The sequence below is a fragment of the Heteronotia binoei genome, chromosome 1 (genome assembly GCF_032191835.1).
Source record: "Heteronotia binoei isolate CCM8104 ecotype False Entrance Well chromosome 1, APGP_CSIRO_Hbin_v1, whole genome shotgun sequence".
Classification (NCBI taxonomy): Eukaryota; Metazoa; Chordata; class Lepidosauria; order Squamata; family Gekkonidae; genus Heteronotia; species Heteronotia binoei.
Genome location: NC_083223.1, coordinates 116,447,569 through 116,473,789, shown reverse-complemented (window position 1 = coordinate 116,473,789; position 26,221 = coordinate 116,447,569). Strand labels below are relative to the sequence as shown.

General features: G+C 41.5%; 1 protein-coding gene across 3 annotated transcripts in view; it reads right to left on the bottom strand.

The window, feature by feature from the left end:
* Positions 1-26,221, bottom strand: part of L3MBTL3 (L3MBTL histone methyl-lysine binding protein 3) — a 125,761-nt gene that overhangs the window by 19,479 nt on the left and 80,061 nt on the right. For 2 of the 3 annotated variants that reach the window (XM_060239233.1, XM_060239236.1), the window contains exons 16-17: positions 19,514-19,616; positions 2,501-2,674 (exon numbers count right to left, since the gene is read on the bottom strand). In XM_060239233.1, the coding sequence (XP_060095216.1) occupies positions 2,521-2,674; positions 19,514-19,616 (257 nt within the window). In that variant the 3' untranslated portion in view covers positions 2,501-2,520. Of the gene's footprint in view, positions 1-2,500; positions 2,675-19,513; positions 19,617-26,221 lie in introns of those variants that run through there. The other variant, XM_060239245.1, reaches the window with a different exon arrangement.

Below are 26,221 nucleotides of genomic sequence, written 5' to 3'. Positions count from 1 at the left end.
CCCACCCACTCCCACCTTTCTTATACCTGCAATAAGTAGAGGTAATCCCCTGTGCAAGCACCAGTCATTTCTGACTCGAGTGAAGTAGCTTTCATGATGTTTTTATGGCAAACTTTTTATGGGGTGGCTTGCCATTGCCTTCTCCAATCATTTACACTTTATCCCCAGCAAGCTGGGTACTCATTTTACTGACCTCGGAAGGATGGAAGGCTAAGTCAACCATGAGCCAGCTACCTGAACCCAGCTTCCACTGGGATCGAACTCAGGTCATGAGCAGAGCTTGGACTGCAGTACTGCATCTTACCACTCTGCACCACGGGGCTCATATTGGGACCTGCAATACATTGATGAAATTTTTTATTGTCTGGACACATGGTAAAGAAGTCCTGGACATATTCCACCAGGCATTCAATAACTTTTACCCTACCATCAACCTGATAGTGAATCAATTTATGCAAGAAATAAATTTTCTGGACACAGGCACCACCTTATACTGGAAACTTACTTACTGACAAACATACCTACATGCCTCCAGCTGCCATCCTAAATATGATCAAAACAACTGGAACCAGTGTAATCAATGGAAATAACAGAAAAACCATTGGAAGCAATGAAATTTACATGGAAAACGTGTATAAATACGTTTTAGTGCAAGCTTAAATGAAACTTAAACAAAACAAAACTGAGGAAAACTGAGCTTTCAACATATGAATTTTCCCACACAGTCTTTCAGTAGCACTGTATCGGATTCCTTTGAGTAGACTCAGTTGTGGGTGAAGGACACCTCACGGTTTCGATCACTTCATCAGCCTCCTTCTCCCGATGTTACACGGAGCCTCAGCTCAATTTTTTCAACATGGGTCTACGCATGCTCTCATCAGTTGATGCCGGAGTCCGGAGTCCAAAGTGATCAAAACCGTCAGGAGTCCTTTCATAAGCAGTTCCTTCCTTACTCTCTCCGCATTGTTAGGAGTCAGGCACTGAGGAAAAAAGCGTTCACCCACAACTGAGTCTACTCAAAGGAAGCCGATTTGCAGGGCTACTGAAAGATTGTGTGGAAAAATTCATATGTTGAAAGCTCAGCGTTCCTTAGTTTTGTTTTGTTTAAGTTTCATTTAAGCTTGCACTAAAACGTATTTATACACATTTCCGTGTAAATTTCATTGCTTCTGGTGGTTTTTCTGTTATTGCCACCCTAAACATAGCATACAATCCATTGTTCACAGCCAGGTTCTGTGCTACAGTCACATCTGCTCCTATCATACAGACACAGATTCTTATCTGGGATCTACAACAAACTTTTTGGGAATAAAAGTATCCACCTGATGAAGTCAAGAACAGATCAACAAAGTCAGAAAAAAACCTACTGCAAGACAGGCCCAAAAGAGACAATAACGGAACGCCACTAGTGGTCACATACAGCTTTCAACTCAAAACAGTTCAACACATCAGCAACAACTTACAACCTCTATTGGATAATAACAGTTCTCCTTCACAAGTACTGGGTGGGGGGGAACCTTGTCTTGCACACAGACAGCCCCCCAATCTCAAGTCCTCACCCACAATAATACAACACTTAAATTGAACATGGACACTGGTACCACAGCTTGTAATAAACCCAGGTGCCAACTTTGCTGCCACAAACACCCAAGCAACAGAATCACTGGATGTAACAACATCAACTACACCATCTCAGGTTTACTCACTTCCTCATCTTCTAACATTGTAAATATCATTAAATGCCAACAATGCCCTTCAGTTCTCTACATAGGGCAAACCCTACACCAAATGATAAATGGACACAAATTTGACATTAAAAAATCACAAGACTGAGAAACCGTAGGAGAACATTTCAACCTCCCAAGGTACTCAGTGGGAAATCCCAAACTAGCTGCTTTATTGCAAAGGAATTTCAGAAACAGACTGGAATGGAAGATTGATGTTATTACAACGCTCAGGACAGGGCTTAACATAGATATTAGGTTCTTATCTCACTACATATACTAAGTCACTTGCTTATACCCAGAATAAACTTTGTTGGTTTTACAGGTGCCAATGGACTCAAACTTAGTTCTCACATCTGTTAACTATTTTGTTCTGTATGCTAATTTGCTGCTCTCCTCAGGTCTTACAAACTGCATTAATCCAATTTTAGCTATACAAATTGCTCAGGTACTTGCGCATCTTGACTCTAATTAGCTGTTCCTGGCAACTACCCCCCTCCCCCAATATGTAATGCTTGAGAAAGTGTGTTTTAATGTATCTGAAGAAGTGTGCAACTACGCATGCTAGGTCACTCAGTTCTTGCTTATACCCAGAATTAAATTTTGTTGGTCTTAAAGGTGCCAGTGGACACAACCTTTATTCTATTGCTAAAGACCAACATAGCTACCCACCTCAAACTGGCCCATGGGTTCCTAATATTCCCCAGCAATAGACAGTGCACAGTATATAAATTGGAGCCTTCAGCCACTATGAGCTATATAATAATGCAGAAATATAATTTTGCTGTGATAATAATTACTTGTTTACAGGAGAGGCTGTTACTTCAGTTACTTCTGTCTTTCTGTTCCAATGTCCTGGTGGATTATTTAGAGGCATCTCACCACTCAAACGATCTGGAAGGATACGTTCTTTGTTCAGGTTCATCTCAGAGTATGGGCAGCTGACAGCACTGAAAAATTGAAGCAGACAAGAGAGACTTCCATTAGCTCAGACTCTGAAAAGACCTCCTAGTTGAACTGAACACCCTAAGGATACAACTCGCCAGGAACTTGTCTGAATTCATTAACACAAAGATGTGAAAAAAGCTTGTGACATTTCAGTTTCAGAACACTGCCAATTAAGTCTGACTGCCAGAGTGTCACAAAGCACAGGTTCCTTATTAGGGAAACATACTGATGCAGACACTGCATTTGTAATGGAAATTACTGAGATATATATACAAATAGTTTCTTCATTTTCAGTGCTATAAGAACTAAAAGAGTGCTGCAAATTTCATGCTTCACATTTACCTCAACAGGGTTTATTCAGAAAACCCTAGCAGGGTTTTCCACTCTGAAAGTGTGCTGTAAATTCTGAATAATAAGTTGGTTTCTCATTTTGCCTTTTGGAGGGGACCATAAACAACATACTACAATTATTCTAAAGTGATACTGCCTCCTTGTTGTAGTATACAAGAGAAATGCATGAAGGAGCTTTGCTGTTCCTTTCTTTTCACAATAGGACTACAAAACCAATTATGATGAACACTACATGACCTCCCTAGCATCAACTGCATTTTGCATGGTCCCTTAAATTGTATTTATGTCACGAACAACATGCACAAGCATCATGTGCCAGTCTCTAGATTTCTGCTCTTCAGTCTGCTGCTTTTGCCTAATAAATGAACGTGCCTTTTTCCTCCCTCCTGTAATGTTCAAGACCAGTCCCATTCTCTTTACATCTTTAATTCGTTCTGTACTTTAAGATATCATGTCTTTTCAGGATTGAACCCAAGTTAATGTGCAATTGCTCTTCAAATACTCTGCTGCTTTGTACCTGCCTTATCTCTTCTAAATCTATTAGTTGTCCTGCTCTGATGTCACATTGAGGTGCTGGAAGTGAAGAGCGAATTGCTCATTTTCTTCTGGTATTCTTCAAGTAGTTACTGTGCAGATGCATTACTGGGATTCTGTGCCGGTGCTAAGTGAGCTTCTACAGATAAACTAGAAGAAATGTGGAGGCTGGCCACACTCAGTTGGAGGAGAGAGCAGTAACATCCATGGCTGAGGAGTGAAGTAGTGCCTTCCTGGTCAGTTCTCTGGTAGAACTATTCAGTAAGTTCGAGAGGTGCACCTACTGTAGGGAAGGATAGTAGGATGTGTTACTGCAAAGATGACCAACTGAAGGCCAGTTACAGGTAAGGAACCTATTCTTTTTTTGTCTCTCTGGAGGCACATTGTTGGGAAAAGCCCTGGACTTCCCTGGGGTTGCCTTTCCAGCCACAAAGCAATGGGCAGGACTGGAGGCAAGCAGGCTGAAGTGCTTGCACAGCTCCCAGCTGTGTGGGCAATGCCATTTGCAGCTGGTGAGCACCCAGCAGCTCCCTTCCTTGACAGCCTATGGTTTGCTGCCTTATCAGCAGGGGTGAGGTGGGCCATGGTGGACCCCCAGGCTTTGGGGGCAGCTCTGGATCACCTCCCCAGCTTTATAATGTGATCACTGGGAGCTCACCAGTTCATTTTTAGTCATCCTTCCCTTGGTTTTATCATTTGTAGCACAGTGGGGATTTTTAGTTTGTTTGCTATCTCTTTTATTGTAACAACTTTAGGCAGTTTTATGCATTGAGCCCGATCCATTTAGGGTGTTGGCTGTGCCTGTGTGCCTGCCTCCTCAAAGGGGGAACCCTCTTAAGGGGTCTTGGGGTGGAGCCAAGGGGCAGTAGGCCCAGCTCAGGGGGCAGCAGAAGGGCTCTAACAATAACAAAAAATTCTTCAAATACATTAAAAGCAGAAAACCAGCTAGGAAGGCAGTGGGTGAAAGGATTACTAAAGGATGGTAGAGAAATGGAAGAGAAGCAAATGCATTTTTTCCCTCTGTCTTCACTGTGGAAGATGGGAGGTACGTGCTCACTCCAAAACCACCAATTTCAGGAGGGGAGTTGAAAGATCTGAGTCAGACTGAGGTGATAAGAGAGAAGAGCCTATGTATGATGGACAAATTAAAAACTGACAAATCACTAGGAGCAGATGGTATACATCCAAGAGTTGTGAAAGAATTCAAATGTGAACCTGTGGATCTCCTGACAAAATAGGCAATCTGTCACTAAAATCTTCCCCATTCCTGAACACTGGAGAATAGCTAATGCAACCCCCATCTTTTAAAAAAGAGTTCCAGAGGAGATCCAGAAAATTACAGGACAGTGAGTCTTACCGGGTAAATTGGTGGAATCTGTTATTACAGATAGAATTAGTAGATGCATCAATGAACTAAAGCTATTGAGGAAGATTCAGCCTGGATTTTGTAAGGGAAAATCTTGTCTCGCTAATCTTTTAAAGTTCACTGAAGGGGTGAACAAACATGTGAACAAGGGTGACCCAGTAGATGTTGTTCTCCTAGACTTCTGGATAACTTTTGATAAAGTTCATCATCAAAGGCTTCTAAATAAACTCAGCAATCATAAGATAAGATGACATGTCTTCTTGTGGATTCAAAATGGTTAATCAACAGGTAACAGAGAAGTAGGCAATTTTCACTGTGGAAGGTGGTAAGCAGCAGGGTGCCCAGGGCTTGGTATTAGATCTGATGCTTTTTACCTTGTTTATTAATGATTTGAAGTTGGGAGTAAGTGGTGAAGTGATTAATTTGCAGATGACACTAAGATGTTAAGGATTTGAGAACTAGGGATGACCGTGAGGCACTCCAGAGGGATGTAGAGGCTGTGTGAACGGGCGTCAACACGGCAAATGAGGTTCAACATGGGCAAGTGCAAAATGCACACTGGATCAAAAAATCCTAACTTTAAACATACATTGATAGGGTCTGAACCAGTGGCAACTGACCAGGAGAGAGACCTTGGAACTGGGGTAGCTAACTCACTGAAGATGTCAACTCAGTTTGTGACTGCATTAAAAGATAAATGCTATGCTAGAGATTATCAGCAAGAGGACAGAAAACAAATCAGCCAGTATCATGCCCCTATATAAATCAGTGGTGCAGGCTCATTTGCAATACTTTGTACAGTTCTGGTCACCGTACCTCAAAAAAGATATAACATTGGAAAAGGTGCAGAAAAGGGCAACTAAAATGATTAAGAAGATGGAACAGCTTCCCTGTGAAGAAAGATTAAAGAGGTTACATCTTTTTAGTTTGGAGGAAAATAACTGAGGGGTGAAGGGATAGAGGTTTACAAATTTATGCATAGGATAGAGAAGCCAGAGAAAGAAGAACTTTTCTTCCTTTCTCATAATACAGGAACTCATGGGCACTCAAGGAAATTAATAAACAATAGGCTTAGAACAGATAAAAGGAAGTACTTCTTCACCCAAAGAGTAATTAACATATGGAATTCACTGCTGCAGGAAGTGGTGGTTGCTACAATCATAGACAGCTTCAAAAGGGGATTGGATAAGCATATGGAGCAGAGGTCCACCAGTGGCTATTAGCCATGAGATATAGATAAAACACTATGTCTAGGGCAGTGGTGCTCTGTATTCTTGGTGCTTGGGGGGGGCAACAGTGGGAGAACTTCTGGAATTCTGGCCCCGCTGGTGAACCTCCTGATGGCACCAGGGTTTTGGCTACTGTGTGACACAGAGTCTTGGACTGGATGAGCCATTGGCCTCAGCCAACATGGCCTCCTTTATGGTCTAGTTTGAACAAGTAAGGCATAATGTATCACAAAAGTAATCTGGTATGGAAACACCTCTGTCAACAACTGAAGATGTAATATTGCAGAGAGGATTCAAGAGGTGGTGGGGGAGTGGACAACATATCAGCTCATGCCAAAGTCTATCAACAGAGTGAAATATGCACCGGAAAAAGTTACAAATTCTATAGTATATTAACTTTCTAAATAAAGCAATGTAACAGGTATATGACATCTATTACTCAAATTATTCCCACAACAAAGCTACCAAGATGTAAACCAGATACTTCAAATTACAATAGTCACACTTCCAAAATCTGTAAAGGCAACGTCTCTTTAAGTCCTCATGCTGTATCACTCCTTTTCCAACTTTAATGGAAATGTCCACAAGTTTGTTTGAATAAATGCTGATATGGAGTTGTTCACTTTGAGGAAATTCAACAGGAGCCCACAAGAAAGAGAACTTTCCTCTTCCAGAACATAAGATGGTTACAATGCTCTTTGTCTGCTCAGTCTCTCATGTAAATAATTTCTAACAGAGCCACAGGGTACATCTCTTGTATGTGGATCAACACAATCCATTGGAAGTTCACACATGCTTCTGTTGAATTCCATATTTCCTGACTAACAAAACCTCTCCTCACATATAGCATCATTCTGCCTCCTCTTCAACTCTTCGGGTTTTTCTTGAATAATTCATATCCAACCACTACAACATTCCAGTAATGGGAATCATCTCACCAACTCTCTGTAATGCCTACTAAATCATATTTCTCAGTTTGCATTAGAAGCTCAAGCTCTTCCTTCTTATTGCCCAAGCTTTGGGCATTGGGACATAGACACCTGAATTCCTGCATTTTTGGCTCAATTAAACTCGGCCCTCCCATGTGGGGCTCTGTATGCTCTCTCTCATTTAAATCTCTATTTTGGTCATCTCCTTCCCCTTGTGGTGTCAGTTTAAAGCTCTCTCAATGAATCTCCCCAGGCTTCTGCAAAACACATTCTTCCCTGATTTAGACAGGTTAAGTCCATCGCATGCTAGCTAGCAGGTTATCATCCAGAAAACCTAGCCCACGGTCCCAGAATTGAAATCGCTTCTGCCAGCAGCACCAATGCAACCAGCAGTTCCCCACCATTATCATCTGTTGCTGTCATATTCCCCTTCATATGACTGGAAGGATCAAAGAGAACACCACCTGTACCCCCATTCCTTTCAGCTTCCTCCCAAAAGTTCCACTGTCAGTCTTAATGCTTTCCATGGTGTTCCACCTGCCTGGTGGAATGAGCTTCCATTGGAGATCTGAGCCCTGCAAGACCTGCTCTAGTTCTACAGGGTATGCAAAACAGAGCTCTTCTCCTGGGCCTTCAGTTGAAGTGGCGGATATCACCTGCTATTAGACCTCCCACCTTCATTCTAGCTATCTTGGGATCTGATGGACCTCTGGACCAATAGGTCACTATTGTTGAGGCAGTTTTCCAAGAGTTAACCTTTAAGTTCAAGTCTGTATTTTAGTTGTCTTATACTGTAATTTTAACTGGTTCTTGTGTGTAACTGTCTATTTTTCTGATAGAACCAGCCCTGAGCCTGCTCTGTGGGAAGGGTGGAATATAGGTTGAATAAAATAAATAAATGACCAATACCTTCCTTTTCCTTTCTGTGTCACTTCTTCATATCTCCCTGTCCACCTCCCTCTGTCTTTCTTGTGTTTGTGAAACTTCCTCTCACAGTGTTTCCATCTCTAACTCCACTGCAAGGGCCTGGAATCATTCCTTAGTTCTAATGGCACTGAGTGCTGTCTTGCTCGACACCACTGGGGTCAGGTTATAGCATTCTGAGGAGTCTTATTAAGGCACACTGTTGTACCTTTGACTGGTCTCTCCTTCACTATGCAGGACATCAAGGCTTCTGTTAATGAACTCCTCCCCTTCCTTGATTTCATAGAGAGTAATAATCCATTCCTCCAGTCTAACCAGTTACAAGAGTCTAAGTCAACTGTCTTCAGTGTACTTAAAAAGGTGTTACTCTCTTATGACGGTGGTGCTGGACTTTGGAAATTCAAGTGTAAAAGACATGACAGGACTGCAGAAGTTATTAAAGGACTCCAGAATTTATTAATGAGTCCCAAAGTTGGGATCTAACAAAGGTTCAAAGGTATTTCCATTTAGAGGCAAAGAAAGCACACATAGAAGGTTTGTAAGTGCCTCTTCAAGTTGTGAAGAGAGTTCCTGGGGAACTTATTTGCCAGGCTATTAGCGTCATTGTGAGAAGATCTGAGTGCACTATTTTGTATAACAGAAAGGCCCCAAACAAAAGAATATGGGCAGTGTTGCTTTGGCCTGCGGAAAAAAGGCTTTGAGAATCCCCTACTAATCTGTGATCATATCAGGTTCTGCTATGGGCACCAGGTGTTGCTGGTGAAGGAAAAGACATCTACTGACAGCTAATATTTGTAAAGATCAGGTTCAGGCAGGTAAGTACAAGTGACCTCTCATTAAGTACCTCTCCCTGCCTAATAGAGTCTGCTAAGATTTTGCCTTATCCTGCCACATGGATGACTACTAGTGTGTTTTGAGACTCAATACACCATTGCCTCAGATAACAAAATAGGTAAAAAGAGACCAAGAGCCTCTCATTTGCACACATATTTCATGGCCCTATTGTGTATGTCCATAAGAACAACCCTAGTGTATATCACCAGCCAGCAAGCCCAGAGAGCATTATGAACAATCAGGACCTGTAATATGTGGATGTGGGAGCTGAATATCCAGGGTGGCTCATTAATCATTTAAGTGTCCTTTGAGAAGGCTCCTCCTCCCCACAGAGAGGCATTTGCTACATGATTTCATCAGAGTACATTATGAGTGACAGTGCCTGTACAGTGGCATAAAAAATAATGGAAAGATACAGCTACTGAAATGTCACAGAAGATCGGTAGCCTAATAGAAATGCTAAAATGACTTTAAAATCTTGAAAATCTGATTCCCCTCCTCCCCACACACTTTTCATCTTTGCCAGTACAACAATGTACTACCCAAGGACAAACTGTTGGTGAAGATTTGAATAATTTCAGAGCCTTTTACCTCTTGCCATAATAGGGTTGCCAAATCCAATTTAAGAAATATCTGGGGACTTTGGGGGTGGAGCCAGGAGACTTTGGGGGAGGAGCTAAGATCAAAGCTGTGACAAGCATAATTGAACTCCAAAAGAGTTCTGGCCATCACATTTAAAGGGACGGCACACCTTTTCAATTCCTTCCTTCCATAGGAAATAATGAAGGATAGGGGCACCTTTTTGGGGGGCTCATAGAATTTGAAACTTGGGGGGTATTTTGGGGAGAGGCACTAGATGCTATACTGAAAATTTGCTGCCTCTACTCCAAAAAACAGCCCCCCCCAGAGCCTCAGATACCCGCGAATCAATTCTCCATGATTTTCTATGGGAATAAATCTTTCTAGAGAATAATAGAGTCCCCAGAAGACATTTTTGTATGGATTATCTGCATACTTAGTTTGTATTCTTCTTCACTCAGCCTGTGGAAGCTTCAGAGAAACGGAGGCAGAGAGGCGCCGCCTTCGTAGCTGTTTGCTACTGTTGGCTTTTTTCTACAGCAGTTTGACTTGTGAAGAAGACTCTACTTTGCCAGTTCTTGGCTGAAACCATTTGGAGGCCTATTGGTCCCAAGAAAGACTGTGCATATTATAATACTTCACCTAATTTTGTCCTTATAAAGGACTGAGCATACTGTATGACTTCACCTTATGTACAATTCACTGCTTTAAGTGGTTGTTTATGTTTCCTTTATAAATTTCAATGAAAATTTGTTGATTATATTGGAGGCTGGTTTAATCACAGAACCCTTAGGGGCTCGCCTGCTACCCACCTGGGGATTGGCAACCCTATGTCATAAACTGTCTTTGAGATTTGTTATGTGGCTGAAAAGTGGCATATAAAAATTTCAAATACTTATTGTGAAAACTGGCAATCTTTCTTATTATTCAATAGCATACATTAAACTAGAAGGGGAAAACATGATTAAAATCTACATTTCTTTAGTCAGAAAAAAGTTCCAAAGTCAAAATAATCCAATTAGGAACAGACATTTACACTGTACTTCACAGAGTTCCTAGGTGCCAAACAATTTATCTAAAATTACTCTTTCAAATTTTGACAGTAAGACAGATATACTACACCAACAGAATGCACAAGATGATGCTCCCTTTTCTTCTAACAGAGTTAACGGAAAGTATATTAAAGTGATTCTTTTTTTCTTGTCAGTAAGCCAGCATACCTGCTGTGAAATAGAATTACTTTACTTCTCATTTTCCCTTATTCCAAGAAAGTCTGTTTTTGTAAAATGAAAGGAAAAAAGCTTTGTGCGTTGTGCCTATTGTTTCATTTTCAAGACTGTACCCATCCTTCCATATACCATTCTATGTTTACACATGCTTGACTTTTTTCAGAAAAGTAAATGTATAATGCTTAACCACCTGAAATAGTCAACATACTGGAACAAGCCACTTCCTGTAATGTGTGAGAGCAACCCCATTCACTTTTACCATCTATTTCTTTAAATCTTTAATTCTTTCTTTTGAGTTTTATGTAGTAAGGTGCAGGAATCTGTTTACCATATTTATCCTGCCATATTCGTAATTTGCACCCCATCTCATTATAAAAATTCGATTAACTTGTGTTCTCTTCCTTCATACAGCTTTATTTCCAGTTTGCTTGCAGCACAACCCATAATTTTCCTTAATGTTCAGAAGCACAAACAATAGTGTGCACTAAACAGGATTAGGAAACCACAGTTTTATGTGGGTGTCCCAGTTCTAATTTGGATGGCAAGTGCAAGGCATAGTTTACTGATCTTGACATCACAACAAGCTGTGGTTTGTGTGGATCAGCCAATAAAGTAAAGCCACATGCAGGAGGTGATGAAGGAAGGAGAAGAGCACAGTCTTTCAGCTCCCTTCCCATCCACCAAATCCAGTGCTCTAAATTAAATGGCAAAACTTTCTGAACCACACAAACTCCAATTCTTGGTAATATAACAAAATTTAATCCTGATATATCCTACATTGTGATGTAACAGTGAAACACAATGGGACATGGTATTTCATTTAACTATCTACATATATCTGGAAAAAATAGGAGTTGATGGAGAGAGCGAACTCACATAATTCACTCGACATCTTTATTAAGAAGAGATTTTAAGGGCTTTTAAGCTTTCATTTTAAATAAGATAAAGAGTATGTCTATTAGCATGCTAAATCCTGCTGTTTCATTGGTTTCAATCTACAGTAAAGCAATAAAGACATCAATTCTGCTTTATAAACTCTGATTGAACATGGATAGGTGCTCTAAATCTACAAGATCAAATAACAAAAGTAATATTTCTGCTAAAGAAATGAGGGATTGAATTACATAGCAGTTAATCTTTCCCATTAGAAATATAGGCAATATTGCTGTGTGCTGGGGGAGAACAGAAACACTATCTTAACAGTTGTAACTGGTCAAAACACATTCAGTCAAATATTTAATTTGGTATTGTTTAGAGTATGAGTACGGTGAACGCTATCTAGAAAGGATCAGAATCAAGTAAATGTGGGGAAACAAAGAAGGCTGCTGCTAAGTACACACAGGCAGATGTTTCTGAGACTATGACAGTTGTGCACCACTTTTGAAGTGCTCTAAGACCTTGTTATTATCATTTTCTGCTCCAGGGTCATAGTTACAGTGGGGCCTCTCAGGACCTGGACCCCAGCTTCCTGCCAACTCCAGGCCTCCTTAAATTGAGTGCTCTCAGTAGCAGAAACTGGTGCACGCTGGCCCATGCTGCCTAGCGGAGACAGAGAGGTGGACTCCTGAGGCTTGGTGGGTGGGGACATCCCAGGGCTGGGTGCAACAGTTGGATGCATTCCCTCTTTGCTGAGGGCCAGTCGCTGTTGTCTTCCCTTGCAATCAGAACCTTCCTCCTAACAGTTGTCCCTCCCCACAACAGCTAGGCCAGCAGCGTAAGCAATCTCCTGCAGGATACAGCCATGCTCACGTTTCTTCCTGATTGTTGGTGGTGATGAGGCCCCCATGGAAAGAATAAGAAAAGCTTGGAAAGAAACTCCATCTCATGACCAGTGTGTATGAGGGTTTTTTAAAAAAAATTATTGGGCCCTACCACTTTCCCCAGTGTCCCCTCCCCCGAACGCTTCCTGGCTACAGGCCTGGAAGGATGGCTATGTGTAGATAGGCCTCTGTGAGGTTTGCAAAAAACATGAGGTCATTGTGCCTTAAGGCCTTAGCTCTGGACCTCAGGGTCTCCACATAGAAGTGTCTGTGTTTTCCAAATCTGTTTTGTTTTTAATGATAATATATTAACTAGTTTTAATGTCACCTGCTCTGAGTCAATTTGGGAATGATGAGATATAAATTTGATGATGTTGATGAACTTTACATCAAGTATTACTCCCCAGAGTCCATTTTTCTTGGGGACTGGAGATGAGAGAAAATACTAGGATGTCTCAGGAAATGGTTGCAAACTCTATGTCATAGCCATGGAAAATCATACCCCTCACTCACTTCTCTATAGAAGAAAGATTCTGTGTTTGACTGGATATTTGGAGTCAGCCTTCTACAGAGGTGTCTGGTGTCAGTTACAATTTTGCTAGGGTTGACCAGGCTTGCTGCATGGAGAAACCTCTGCTATAATGCTGCCCCACTCTATTGTCTTGTCTCTTGCTTGCAAGTAGTAGAATGCATAATTTATTGGATAATCTTCCTCCTTGGCCCCCAATAACAGAGAAAAAATATTACAAACTACAAAATAGGTAAGGCTCTTGGCCCTGACTCCAAATTAAAAAAGTTTTGTTTGTTTGAAAACCATTCTGCCTTCATTTGTCTTTCAAAGAAGTACTGAAAAAGGTCTACCTTTCAATTTCTGTCAACCTTGGAAAAAAGTCTTTGTTGCCCTTGAACAAAGCAGGAATCAAGTTTCACCTTTAAGACCAACCAAGTTTTATTCATAATTTAAACTTCCGTGTGCTCTCTAAGCACACTTCATCAGACGAGGGGATCAGGTATAGTGGGCTGAAATACATGCAGTTTGTTGATTAAGAGGGCAAACTGACTGTGATCACATGGTAAAACAGTGTGGCTTGGCCATTTGATCTGGATAACTATAAAAGGTAATAAAGTTTCCTGCCAGTCGGTGTTTCTGCAAATCTAGGTAAATCACAAAAGGACAGGTATTTCCTAGTTGTAGTCCACGGCTGCCCACTTGGATTTTTTGCCCTTGGGCAGTGTTTTATCAGACTCCAAGGAGAGTTCAGATAGTTCTAGGGTTGAAACAATCCTGACAAACAGAGATTGGTAATCAACTGAATTGAAAAGGGGGAGAGGAAGGCTTTGGTTCAATAATTTCTTCTGAAAATACACTATTCTTTTTTCTTATGAGGCTTCAGACACCTTATATATGTGGCTTTGTCAATCCATTCCCTGTTGGGAGCATTCTCTTTGGCCTTAGGCAACTACTGTTTGGGGGTTCCTTTAGTTTGCCAATTGCCCCCCACCCCTTACTGATTGCCTGGACTCTAGGGGCTGAGTCCCCACCTGAATCTCTATGGAGCTGGGTTAGAAGAATGAACTGGTGAGCCAGATCTTAAACTATTCTGCCTTCTAGTGGCTGCCTCTAGATTGCTGTTTTGCACCCACATAAATTTTCAACCATCACTTGTCACAGCCACATGGCTATTTCAAGAGGAACTTGAGAGCAATACTAAGGGGACTTAAAGGTGGTTTGTGGTGAACCCTTTACACTTATGACACCTTGGGATAAAGGGCCAGCTTGATTTGAGGCTGCTGAGCCAGCACTGCATGACATGGCAGAGTAGGGAGCATTTTCCATCAAAAGTTCCTCTTCCTCCTCTTTCCTAGCGCAGTGCTGACCAACAGCATCTATACTATTCTGATTCATTTCCCTGATGCTTGTTCCCTATCTAGGACTCCAAGGGACTATCCCATCTGCTCCATGTTGAAGTTGCCTTGGGGAAGGGGCTGGAGTTTTGTTTCTTACCATAGGGAAAAAAGTCACCTGAGGCATATTTCTTTCTGGCTTAAGCTGGAATGGGAGACAGAAGATTTTAAAATGGCTTGGAAGGAGAATGGAAGAATTAGCAGAACAGAAGGCACAGAAAAGGGGTACAAGCAAAAAAAAAAAAAAAGATGAAAAGGGGGTCAAGTTAGAGAGAGTTCCCTGTACTCCCCAGGAAATGAACTGAAGACTGGGTGATAGAAATTCTGCCTCTCTGACTAATTGGTGAGAATCACCCATATTGGTGAGAATCACCCATATTAAGATGTCCTCCCCCTCAGATGATAAGAGACCATCCAGAATGTGGCAGAGGTTGGTAAGGAAGATGGGAGTGGACTTAAAGGTCCACCAATGTTTTACTTTGACTTATGGAAAATTTAAGAAGCCCACTTTGAACAGCCTTCAATACATTTAATCTCTCACAAAAAGCCAAGATAAGGACAATGAAAAATCCAATGACCCAATCATTATATTTATGCTTATTTGTATACAGGTCTGAACACCTCAGCCCACCACTACAGAACCCTTGTTAACATTTAAATTTTAACCTTGTAATAATTAATCAGCCATAAATCTTCATCCAGCTTTTGAGCAATAAGCTATCAAAATTATTCCCAAACCGCTTAGCATTGTAAATGTCCAGTCTACCTGCTTTCAGACATTTCTTTGACAACATAAATGCACCTTGTCATAATTTTCTTTTTAAAAAGCACAGTTAAAGTACAGTCTCAGCTACTCAGATGAAAGAACCAATGGACAGAAGCTTGATGCAGATAATTACACCAATTTTAAATTGTTTCTGTTAATTGAAGTGGAAGATCAGGCACTATTTAGCAGATCTAGGATGACCTGCATTTTCAAACACGTAGGCTCTTGATACATTTTAAAAAAAATCACCTCCCTTGATGTTATTTAAATTCAAGTTCCCAACCGAAGACTTTATTATAGATAGATTATATAAAACTGAAACAAATGACAATGAAATGATGATGAAATATCAGCAAAATGGCAAATAAATCACAACTGTATCATTTTAGTCATATTTTAATTAACCTTGCATTGTTTTAATTAAATTAATTATAACCATTTTAGCCACTTCCAGTTGTCATGGCAAAGTTCTGCTTGCAGCAGGAACTAACACAGCTTGTTTGCTTGGCATGCATGCTCTTCCCCTCCCTTTCTTTGCTCATGGACCACAACAGAAAGATTCCTTGTTTAGGAATTGTTCAGCCAAACTTTAATGCAAGTGTCTAGAAATTTGCTTAAATTTATTTTATGTGGCTCTTACATTAAGCAAGTTTGGCAACCCCTGGGGTTGATGGACATCTTACAGGAATGCTGATAGGTCTTGTGGCCCTTTCCTACATGCCCAGGGAAATGCTGATCACCACTATGAGGTCAGGAAGCAGTTTTCTCCAGGCCAGTTTGGCCAGGGATCCTGGATGTTTTTGTTTTGCCGTCTTCTGAGCATGGAGCAGGGGTCACTGGGTGTGTGTGTGTGGAAGGTATCTGCGAATTTCCTGCATCGTGCAGGCTAAAAATCAGTTCCATGGAGGCTTGCTGGGCAACGTTGTGCCAGCCACTTCCTCTCAGACTAACCCATGTCACAGAATTATTGCTGGGTGTGGGGAACAGCATATATCATTCTGAACTCTTTGGAGAAATAACAGAATACAAAGGTACTAGAGAAAAAATTATTAGTTACTTGAAAGTCAGCTCCATTGAGATTCACAGGATTTACTTCCAAGTAAATGTCTTGACATCATGATTTATCCAAAGAATGTCACAGATCAGGAACAGAAAAATTCCAGCAATGATGTGTCTCAATTTCCCATTTTTTAAATCATCCATATCAGAAATTTTGAAAGTGAGAGTAAAGATCCACAGAAGCTGTCAAGGTCTATTGTGAAGTCTTGAGAAGGCAAGGTTGCGTGACAGGAAATAATAAGAGTTTGATTTCATTCAAGGTCAGTTGATAAGTTTGGCACAAAGAAAAAATAAATTCTACTAGCAAAAAGGAAGAAAACAAATACCGTTTTCGCACACAGCTTACCTCGCAGTCACAATCCTGTTCCCTCCGCAGCGTCCGGTCGGATTTCCCACCATCTGCGCTGGAGTTACAGGAAGTGCCGCAGCTTCTGCTTAGCAAACATAAACTGGGTTTTAGTGGTTTACATTTGCTACGCAAAAGCCGCGGCACTTCCTGTAACTCCGGCGCAGATGGTGCGAAATCCAACCGGACACTGCAGAGGGAACAGGATTGTGACTGCGAGGTTAGCTGTGTGCAAAAATGGTAAAAGTTGCACTTAGCTGTAGCTATTGTTCATTGAATACCTTCTGTGAAGGCACACATGGGAACTGCACATAAGCAGGCCTACCACTGGAGAGGTTTTTAAAGCTAAAAGCCTCCAGGCGCACTATGCTGGGCTCAGAAACTGGTTCCCACCCAGGGACCATGTGTTCCTACACAGCAGGAACCTCAAGTGCAGTACCTCAAGCGCAGCCAACACCAGAGCATGCAGCAGGGCAGGAAGGAGAGTATCTGTGCCTGCAAAGAAGATACTCAATGAACTAGTTACAGATAAATGGAACTTTGTTTTCATCATCTATCTTCTGTGCAGTTCCACATGGGAGTTCTAGCAAGCAGGGCATGCTCTCCTCATCTGAACAGTGAATGAAGTACTACCTTTCTTACTCAAGCATCTTGTCACATCTGCAGATCCAAAGCATAGTGGCATATAACCATGTCTGCTGACCTCCATCAACAATACTCCATTGAAGAAAGCTGCCAGAGAAGCTATAGCTCTGGTAGAATGGGTGTGAATGTTTAATGGGCATGGCAACCTAGAGAAACCATAGCATTCCCCAATTGTTGAGACAATCCACTGGGACAAAATTTGAGAGGAAGCCCTCTTTCCTCTATTAGGATCAGGGAAACATATAAATAGCACTCTATCCCTGCAGAATATCCCTGTGGAAACCTCTTTTACGGTAAAATAATAAAAGCCTTCCTAAAATCTAGGGAGTGCAACAATCACTCATTTTCAGAGCTTGGCACAGTAAAAAAGACAGGCAAAATAATATCTTGGGATAAATGGAACCTGGAAACTACCTTAGGGAGAAACCTAAGACTGAGTTGAAGGATTACCCTCTCAAAAAAGATCTTCAAAAATGGGGGGTCCACCTGAAGATCTGCTAGCTCATTTACCCTTCCATTGATGTAACACCCACTAGGAAACAAACTTCCATAGAGAGTTCAACCAATGAGCACATGGCAAGGGGGTTCAAATGTCTTAAGTATCAACTGTGCCAAAACAATAGAGAGATCAATAGGTCTTGAGGTGGGCAAAGATTACATAGTTCCTTAAGAAATCTTTTGGACAAGTAGTGGGAGAAAACCTACCCCACCATCTACTTCCCTGTGGTAACAAGAGATGCCAGGTGTACTTTTAAGGTAGAAAAGGTCAAACCCTTATTCCTCAGGTGCAACAGATATTCAAATACAAATTGCAACGAAGCACAACCTGGAGAAATCTCCCTCTCAGTGCACCAGAGAGAAAACAGCTACCGCTTAGGCATATAGGACTTTCTAGTATTAGAATTGCATGAATGCGGGAGTAAATTATTAACTTCTTGCAAAAATATTCTCTATCCCAGGGGTGGCCAACAGTAGCTCTCCAGATGTTTTTTGCCTACAACTCCCATCAGCCCCAGCCATTGGCCATGCTGGCTGGGGCTGATGGGAGTTGTAGGCAAAAAAACATCTGGAGAGCTACCGTTGGCCACCCCTGCTCTATCCCAAGCCTCTAAACCATCGGGTTGAGACAATATAAATCGTGATGAAACACCAGATTGATGCTGATTAAATCTGGTTATTTGGGGAAGTGGAGGTACTGTCCCCAGGAGATATCCATATGGATCGGAAACCAGATTTTATGAGAGCAAAAAGGAGCCACAAGATCATATCCGATCCTTCTCTCCTGGTTTTTCTTATCACCCTGATAAGCAGTGGAAATGGAGGGAATTAATAGAAAAGAGGCTCCTCACAATGAATCTGGAACACATCCCCTAGGGAACCTATGCCTTTCTCTGCTTGAGAACAAAATCTTGCAGTCTTCACGTTTTTACACCCTATCCCCCCTGAGCTTTGGGGTGAAATGTTGGGAGTCTTACATGTGGGAATGTTGAGTCCTTCACCCAAACAAAACAGACATAGGTCGTGTTTGTCAGTCTGGGTCATCTTCACCCCACAATGGGTACATTTTTTGAAAAGAGCTCTGCGAGCCACGGTATAAACTCATAAGCCAGAACAACCTCAGTGAATCAAAGAAGCAATTCCTCACCAATGTAAAACTGGAGACTAAAAAAACAAAACAAAAAACCCCTACTCCTTCAGCAGCAAAAGAGGAACTGAGAGTAGGGGCGCTGCTGCATGGGTGCACATGGTCCCTGGGTGGGAATACTTTTCTGGCTCTGGCATGCAGCACCCTTGATGCTTTTAGCTGTAAAAAAACTCTCTGATGGCAGGCCTGCTCATGCGCAGTCCCCATGTGGGACTGCACAGAAGATAGATGATGAAAGGATAAAGTCTACTAGTGAAAAGAAAGAATAAATTCTACTGTTAACTATATGTAGTCAAACATTTGTTTAGTTGACACGGTACCGAAAAAGCACTGTATTTTCAATGGTAGACCTGTGGGTATTTAATTGTTTGAGCATTCCAGATACACCCTATACACAAGGTTGAAACAACACAGTTATGCTCACCAACAACACAAATCTGTGAGGCATCTCCTGTAAAGACATCCTCCTGTTACAAACACAATCTATGTCAGCTAGAATATATTATGCAAAAAGGTTGTCATACAACATAGTTTAAAATAAAAATATAACCAGTAAAGCTGCATATCATTTATGTTCATTTCAAAATGCTCACCATAGCAACTTAAATGAGCAGATGCAAGGTTGTTTTCTTCCTCCTGGCAGAAACTTATGTCTTGTAAACTGTAATTAAACCAAATACATGAACCATCCTAATTAAGTATCTTCAGTTACTCCTACAATAGTAACAGGCAAAACATACCTGTGGTGGCCCATATGCTTGGCTCTTTTCATATGTCCAAGTCCTTTGCAGCCTGGGGTAGGGCATCCTCCTTGTTCTAAAGCTTCAACTAACTCCAACAGACCTACAGAAACATTACAAGAGGTAGAAATATACATTTATTTTTCCCCTAGAAAGAGCTACAGGTACATATATTTATATATGTGAACACTGTGTGAACACTGGCTTCTCTTCCTAGGAGTGCAAATCCTTCTGCATATAGCCATATCTAGTGCCATCAGTCCAGCCTGTCTCCCCAAGCAGCTAGTTTTAGTTTATATGGATCAATTTTGTACATTTTAGGTGGGCTTTTTAAAATTAATATTTCTTAGTAATATTTATACGGTTTTCTGTTACAGGTTTTAATTACATTTATAATTCACCTTTGGGTGGCTCACAAAAAACCCTAAATTATAATAAAATTATAATGTATCAATAATGTATCAATGATGTAAATGTTTTCAGCAATAATTACCAAACAGCATACCATTTTGGGATGGAAACAGCCTTGGTCACCCTGACTGATGACCTTCGCCCTGAGAGTGTAGAATGCAGATTTAGATTTGCGCTAGAACATGCAGAGTGCCAAACACATTGCACTGGCTCTGATCATACAGCCTGCCTTGACATACATGAATCGGTATTGCTCTATCCTACTTGAATGGGCCCCAGGCCCCAGTGATCTTAGCCTTAAGCCTTCCAGAGCAAAAAAAAGATATGATTTCTTATTGAAGTATCTACTGAGCATACTACAAGGCCTTTTTTAGGGTAGAGAAATAGATTTTTCCATTAACAAAAGCTAGACCAAGTAGGGAACACTGTTCTGTACCCTCTGTTCTATAAACATCCTCTATAAACGATCTCCATACCTGTGGAGAGACCATCTGGCCTAGAAGGCCAGGATGACATTAAAGGAGCGGAAGTTTTGCTTTTCTGTTACCAAGCCCACTATCCAAACAAAGGAACTCCCGGCTAGAAAACCACAAAGTTCCGTCCTAATACCAGTGAGCTAATATTGGGGTACGGATCAAAGGGTCCCAAAGGGAAACATCTCATCCTGGGTGAAGTCCTGTACCCAAGAACAGAGATGGGGTTCTCTGAACCAATGAGATGCAACAAAAAGCCAAAAGCGAGAACTCTGGAGCCAATCATTACACTCTACCCTAAGATTAGCCATGCAGCCTTTGTTATCAGAAAGATATAAAAATATTATGGTTTGTGAAAGTAGTTTTGAGAAAAACTTGAGAAGTTTATTGATACAGAGAGAGATAACTGTTTTCCTCCACATATTGATATGTAAACAATAAATAGATCTGCAGATCTCATCTCTCAGCACTTTGACTTTTGAATCTTTAATTTGGTCTAGGGGACTCTTTTGTTTTGTACTTCAAGAGTGACATAGGGAATGCATCTCTGTTGTTTCTCCTGGACCTCTCAGTGGTTTTGAATGCAATTGACCATGGTATCCTTCTGGAGAAGCTGGCTGCACAGGGAGCACCATGTTTTACTGAGTCCACTATTACATGACCAAATTATTTCAGAAGGTTGTGCTAGGGAACTGCTGCTTGGCCCCTTGGTATTTATGCTTTGGGATCCTGCAGGGTTTACTCTGCATGCTTCTATTATTTGATCTATAGTCAACTTCCTATTTTTTCATATTTCAGGTTTTTCTGTAAACTTGGGTTTTTTTAAAAAAAGGTTTGTAGAAAGATCTGTCTTGCCCTCTCATGGCTACACTTTCTAAATTTAAATACCTACATATTTGGGCATACTGAGAAATAGATATATTGATGATGATGATGGTTTTAAGGCCAGAGTCTGGTACTTAAGTCTGACAAGGAGCTGTGGTTTATATTTGGCCCATCCAACAAATCATGGTCAATAGTATCAACAGGATTAGCTGGAGTTTCACATGTGTTATATCACATTGAGCTCAATTGTGGATGCGAGTTGCAGGAAACAAATAAATTAATAAAATTAATGAATACAGATAACTTTATAGTAGGACTGACTCTTAATGGCATTCCATTCCACAGGTTCTTAGTACTGGTACCGTTTTCCTCATACATTCCTAAACAGAGATGATTTCCAAAAGGCAAAAAAAAAAAAAATGTTTTAAAGATTTAAATAAACAGTACCTAATGGTACCAATGGCAATGAGATCCACAGAAGTCTGTAAAGCACTGGTAGAACTCCTTAATTGACACAAACCTCTAATTTATTTAATTGTAGCCACTAGATAGTGCAGCAGAAATTTAATCACTGATCTAAGATTATGCACAGAATCTCATGATCTACCTCAAAAATGTCATTATCTCCTTAGTAAAACTCTAACAAGTGCTTTATTCTGTTGATGGAAGTGTAAGGTCAATATTATGACTAGTTTACATGAATACTGATTCATGTCATTCTGTGAAGAAACATTCTGGCATTCAGGAATACAGAGTCTTTTTTTTTAATGGGCTATTAAGCATTTTCTCCTGCTTTTTGTTCCTGAATATTACTTTTGTAAACTACAAAGAAAGGCAAGAACAAAGAGAAAACCCAGACAAAAGCCAAAGTTATGAATAAGAAAACAGAAATACAAGACTACTTACAAGATGTTTCTATATACATAAAAGGCCAAAGTGATTTAATGATTAGAGCTCTGGACTATGATCTGGGAGACTGAGGTGCAAATCTCATTTCTGCCAAGGAAACTCATGGAAGACCTCAGGCCAGACACTTTTTCTCTTAGCATAACTAACCTCACAGGGCCATTGATGTGAAGATAAAATGGCAAAGGAGAGAACAATGTAATAAGCCCCACTAGCACACATACACATACATACATACACACACACACACAAAACCACAAAATCCTAAGGTATACATATCTAAGCAAATAGAATATTGTTAATGTTTTCTTAAAGGGAGAATTGTTCGCCACCAACCACAGGCATTCAGTTTATTACAGCAATAATCAGGTTGGCTTTATTTGGCATTTACTTTGTCTATTCTTTAACAACATCAATAAAACTGTGGGGCTGGCCCAAGAGGGGGTGGCAGTGCTGGCAATGCAAACTAAAGGAACTTTGTTTTATATCCCTATCACCCTAGTGAACCCCAGGTTGGGGACCCATATCAGAGTATGTGCCCTCTTAGACTTGGGGTGTAGCCAGGACCTGATTACACCCACAGTAGATATGGGGCTGGGCTTAGATCTAGTGCAGCTCCAGGAACTTATTAGGGTTGAACAAATGGATGGAACCCTGATGCAGGAAGACCCTTGCACCCTGATACTGAGTCAGTGCCAGTGGGGATGGGGCACCACTGGGAGGAGAGAACATTTGTAGTCGCTCCAATAGCTAGCTTCAAAGTAGTATTGGGGGTGCGGTGGCTGGCAGATCATGACCCCTACATGCAGTGGAGGAAGCAGAGATGGTGTTTCCTGAGTGCAAAACAAATACAGTGGGAGGAGTTCTTTTCCAAATTTAAGTTCATGTTGAAGCACCTCCCAGGGAAGTCTAATTTTCTGGCTGATGCCCTTTCCCAGTTGCCACAGCATGAAAGCAAATGGGAGGAAATAACTGACTCTGTTCATGGAGGCCCTGATGGGGGGCCAGTAACAACCTGCAGCCAAACCAGGAAATTAGAAAATGACTCAGCCTAATCCCCTTGGCTTAGCAAAATGAAGGAAGCATTGGAGGCTGAGGGAGAACTAGATTTTAAGAAAGACCTCCAAAAAAAGGGAGGAGGATGCTTGCACAAAGACAATAAACTATATGTGCTGGAAGCACTTAGCCCAGAGACAGTTTTGGTGGCCCAGCATGAAAAAAGACATTTTTAAAAGCTTTATTTTAAATTTGAAGCACAAGTACAATATGCAGAGAGTGCAGTCTTTCAGGTTATAGCTTCATGTCAAATACAAAAACAAAGACAAAAGTCACAGAAAATTAAAACAGTATAAACATTTCCATTTTAAAAGTATAACATCTTACTATAAAGCATTCTGCAAGGTAGGACATTTTGTTCAGAAAGGTAACTCATTACTGGAAACCATACAGCAATAAAAAGGTCAATTTGTCGGTCAAAGGAATCTGGGACTGAACAGAAATCTTAGTGATTATAAAATATTCCCAGAGTCTTTGCTGCCATGCTAGGAGAGATGGGGGATTTTTATCTATGCAATGCGCCGCAAGTGTAGTGCAGGCAGCTGATATTAACATATGTATTCTTTCTAAGTTTGTTTTATCTTTTCTGGGATCCACCCATTTACCGAGGAGAAGCACTTCAGGTTTCAAAGGTAGGTATGTGTTTGTAATAAGTGCAATATGTTGTATGATAAGTTTCCAGAAGTTCTGTATATACGTGCAGGTCACCACAATCAGCCCCAGCATCCGCTGCAGCTGCTGCACCGTGCCCCACTTTCGACTCTGAAGAAGTTTGACAAGGTTGATAATGTCCATCGCTCTCTGCTGAGGCAGGAAAGCGCGATGAAGGTTCGTATCCAGCAAAGCCCCTATGAACTGAACTGTCTGTGATGGAGTAAGATGTGATTTCTCCAAACTGACCTGCAGACCCAAGGTGTGAAGAAGACGAAGAGTGCTGGCAATATGGTTTGACAAACTTTCCTTCGACTCTGCCACAAGGAACCAATCATCGATGTATGGAAAGACGACTATCCTGTGACCACTGTTGCATTTTCCAAACTTGTTGACATAATGTGTGCATCACTTTAACAGCATCATCTTTTAGGACTTTGAATAGCTCAACTGGGATACCGTCATCTCCGCTCGCTTTGTTGTTAGTAATGCTTTTTAAGGCCCATTTGACTTCACACTCCAGGATGTCTGGCTCAAGGTCAGCGATTTCACTCGTATACATAAAGACAAAAGACATGTCTTGATATGTGGCTTCATGCCCGGTATGTATTATGGGGAAGTAACGTGGGGGAAAGCCCCCAGGATTACTAAAGCCTCTGGAGACCCCATCGGGCTCCTGGGCAGCCATTTCCATGAACTTCATTAAGGGGCAGACCACCATATTGGTGGTGGTGGACATGCTTTCTAAGCAGGTGCATTTCATTCCATGCTCACAAGTCCCAACAGCTAAAAAGCTGGCTAAGTTATTCATGAATCACACTGTGAAAATGCACTCTTTCCCTGACAAAGTGATTTCAGATCTGGGCCAGCAGTTCGTGGCCAAGTTTTGGAAAAAGTTTTTGAAGTTGACAGGGACTGAACCAGGGCTCAGCTTGATGTACCATCCTGAGGTGGATGGACAGAGAGGAGCAATCAAATTCTTGAATTTTTACGTTGCTATGTGAATTTCCAGTAGGACAACTAGGTTTACCTCCTCCCATTCGCAAAATGCTATTATAATAGAGGCCTCTTGATTTCAAATTATGCATGAATTTGAGGGAAAACCAATGCCAGGGGGACAGGAGGGAAGCCAGGACTACAAGGGGGACTTCATCAATGGTGGTCCAGGCTGGCAGCCCAGTAGGAACCTATTAAAAAGACTGTCAAAAAAATGAAGGATAGCTATAAAGCACAGGAGGATAAATGAAGGTCTCCCCCAGGACATTAAAGTGAGGGACTCAGTGTATTTCTACTAAGCATCTGAAAGGGACACAGCCCTCCAGGAAGTTAGGGTGGAAATATCTGGGGCCATTCAAAGTATCCAGGCTAATAAATGAAGTGACCGTGGAAGTGGATTTACCAAAAAAATCTTAAACATGTGCATCCCATTTTCCATTTTAGCTTGCTGAAGTGCGCTACTGGGTCAAGCCAGTGGCACCCACAACTGGTAGTCCTGCCCCCAATAGTGGTTGATGGCCAGCCTCATAATGAAGTGGAACACATATTAGACTCATGGATAAAATGTGTTCTGTAATACCTTGTCAAATAGACTCATTTCTTGGAGGCTCACAATGAGTGAGTCCGTTCAACAGATAAGAACGCACCTAAGCTGATCCGATCCTTTCACAAATAGTTCCCAGGCAAGCCAGGAAGAGCAGAGTACATTTTCGAGAGGGCAGCATGTCAGGTTCTCTGACATTTGTTCTACTGATCCTGCTCACACTGTGTTGTCATGTTTTCTTCACTCCATTGTTCATATACTTGCTGTACTGTCTTGCCAAGTACTCCTGGGGAGGGGAAGGTATGATGATGGGAACAGGCATAGACTTAAGGGAAGGTGGCTGAGCCATAAAGAAGTTCAGCCCCCTTCCAGCCTCTATTCCATCCCAACAGTAGCAGGTAGTGGGACCAGGCTGAATTACTCGCCTCTGTTATTGGTGTTATGCAACGCAAGATCCATAAATAATAAGACCTCAGTCCTTCTGGACTTCCTGCTTGAGCAGGATATGGATCTGGTCTGCATGACTGAGACCTGGGTGTGAGATGGGGAGACAGTAGCCCTCTCCCAAGTAGCTCCCCCAGGGTATTCGGTCTTTCACCAATCATGCACTTGCAGGCGGGGGGGGGGGGAGAGGTAGCCTTGTTCATATGGGAGACTTACTTCTTCCGGGCTCTCCCATCTTCAGAGATCAATAGCATTGAATGTGCTGGTCTGGCGTGGGATGTTGGGGAGGGTTTGGCTATCTGGCTGGTGTACCATCTGCCTAATGCAGTAGCCAGTGCCTTACTGTCCCTGATGGAAGCTGTAACAGGCTGGGCATTGGAACACCCAAGGTTTTTGATCCTG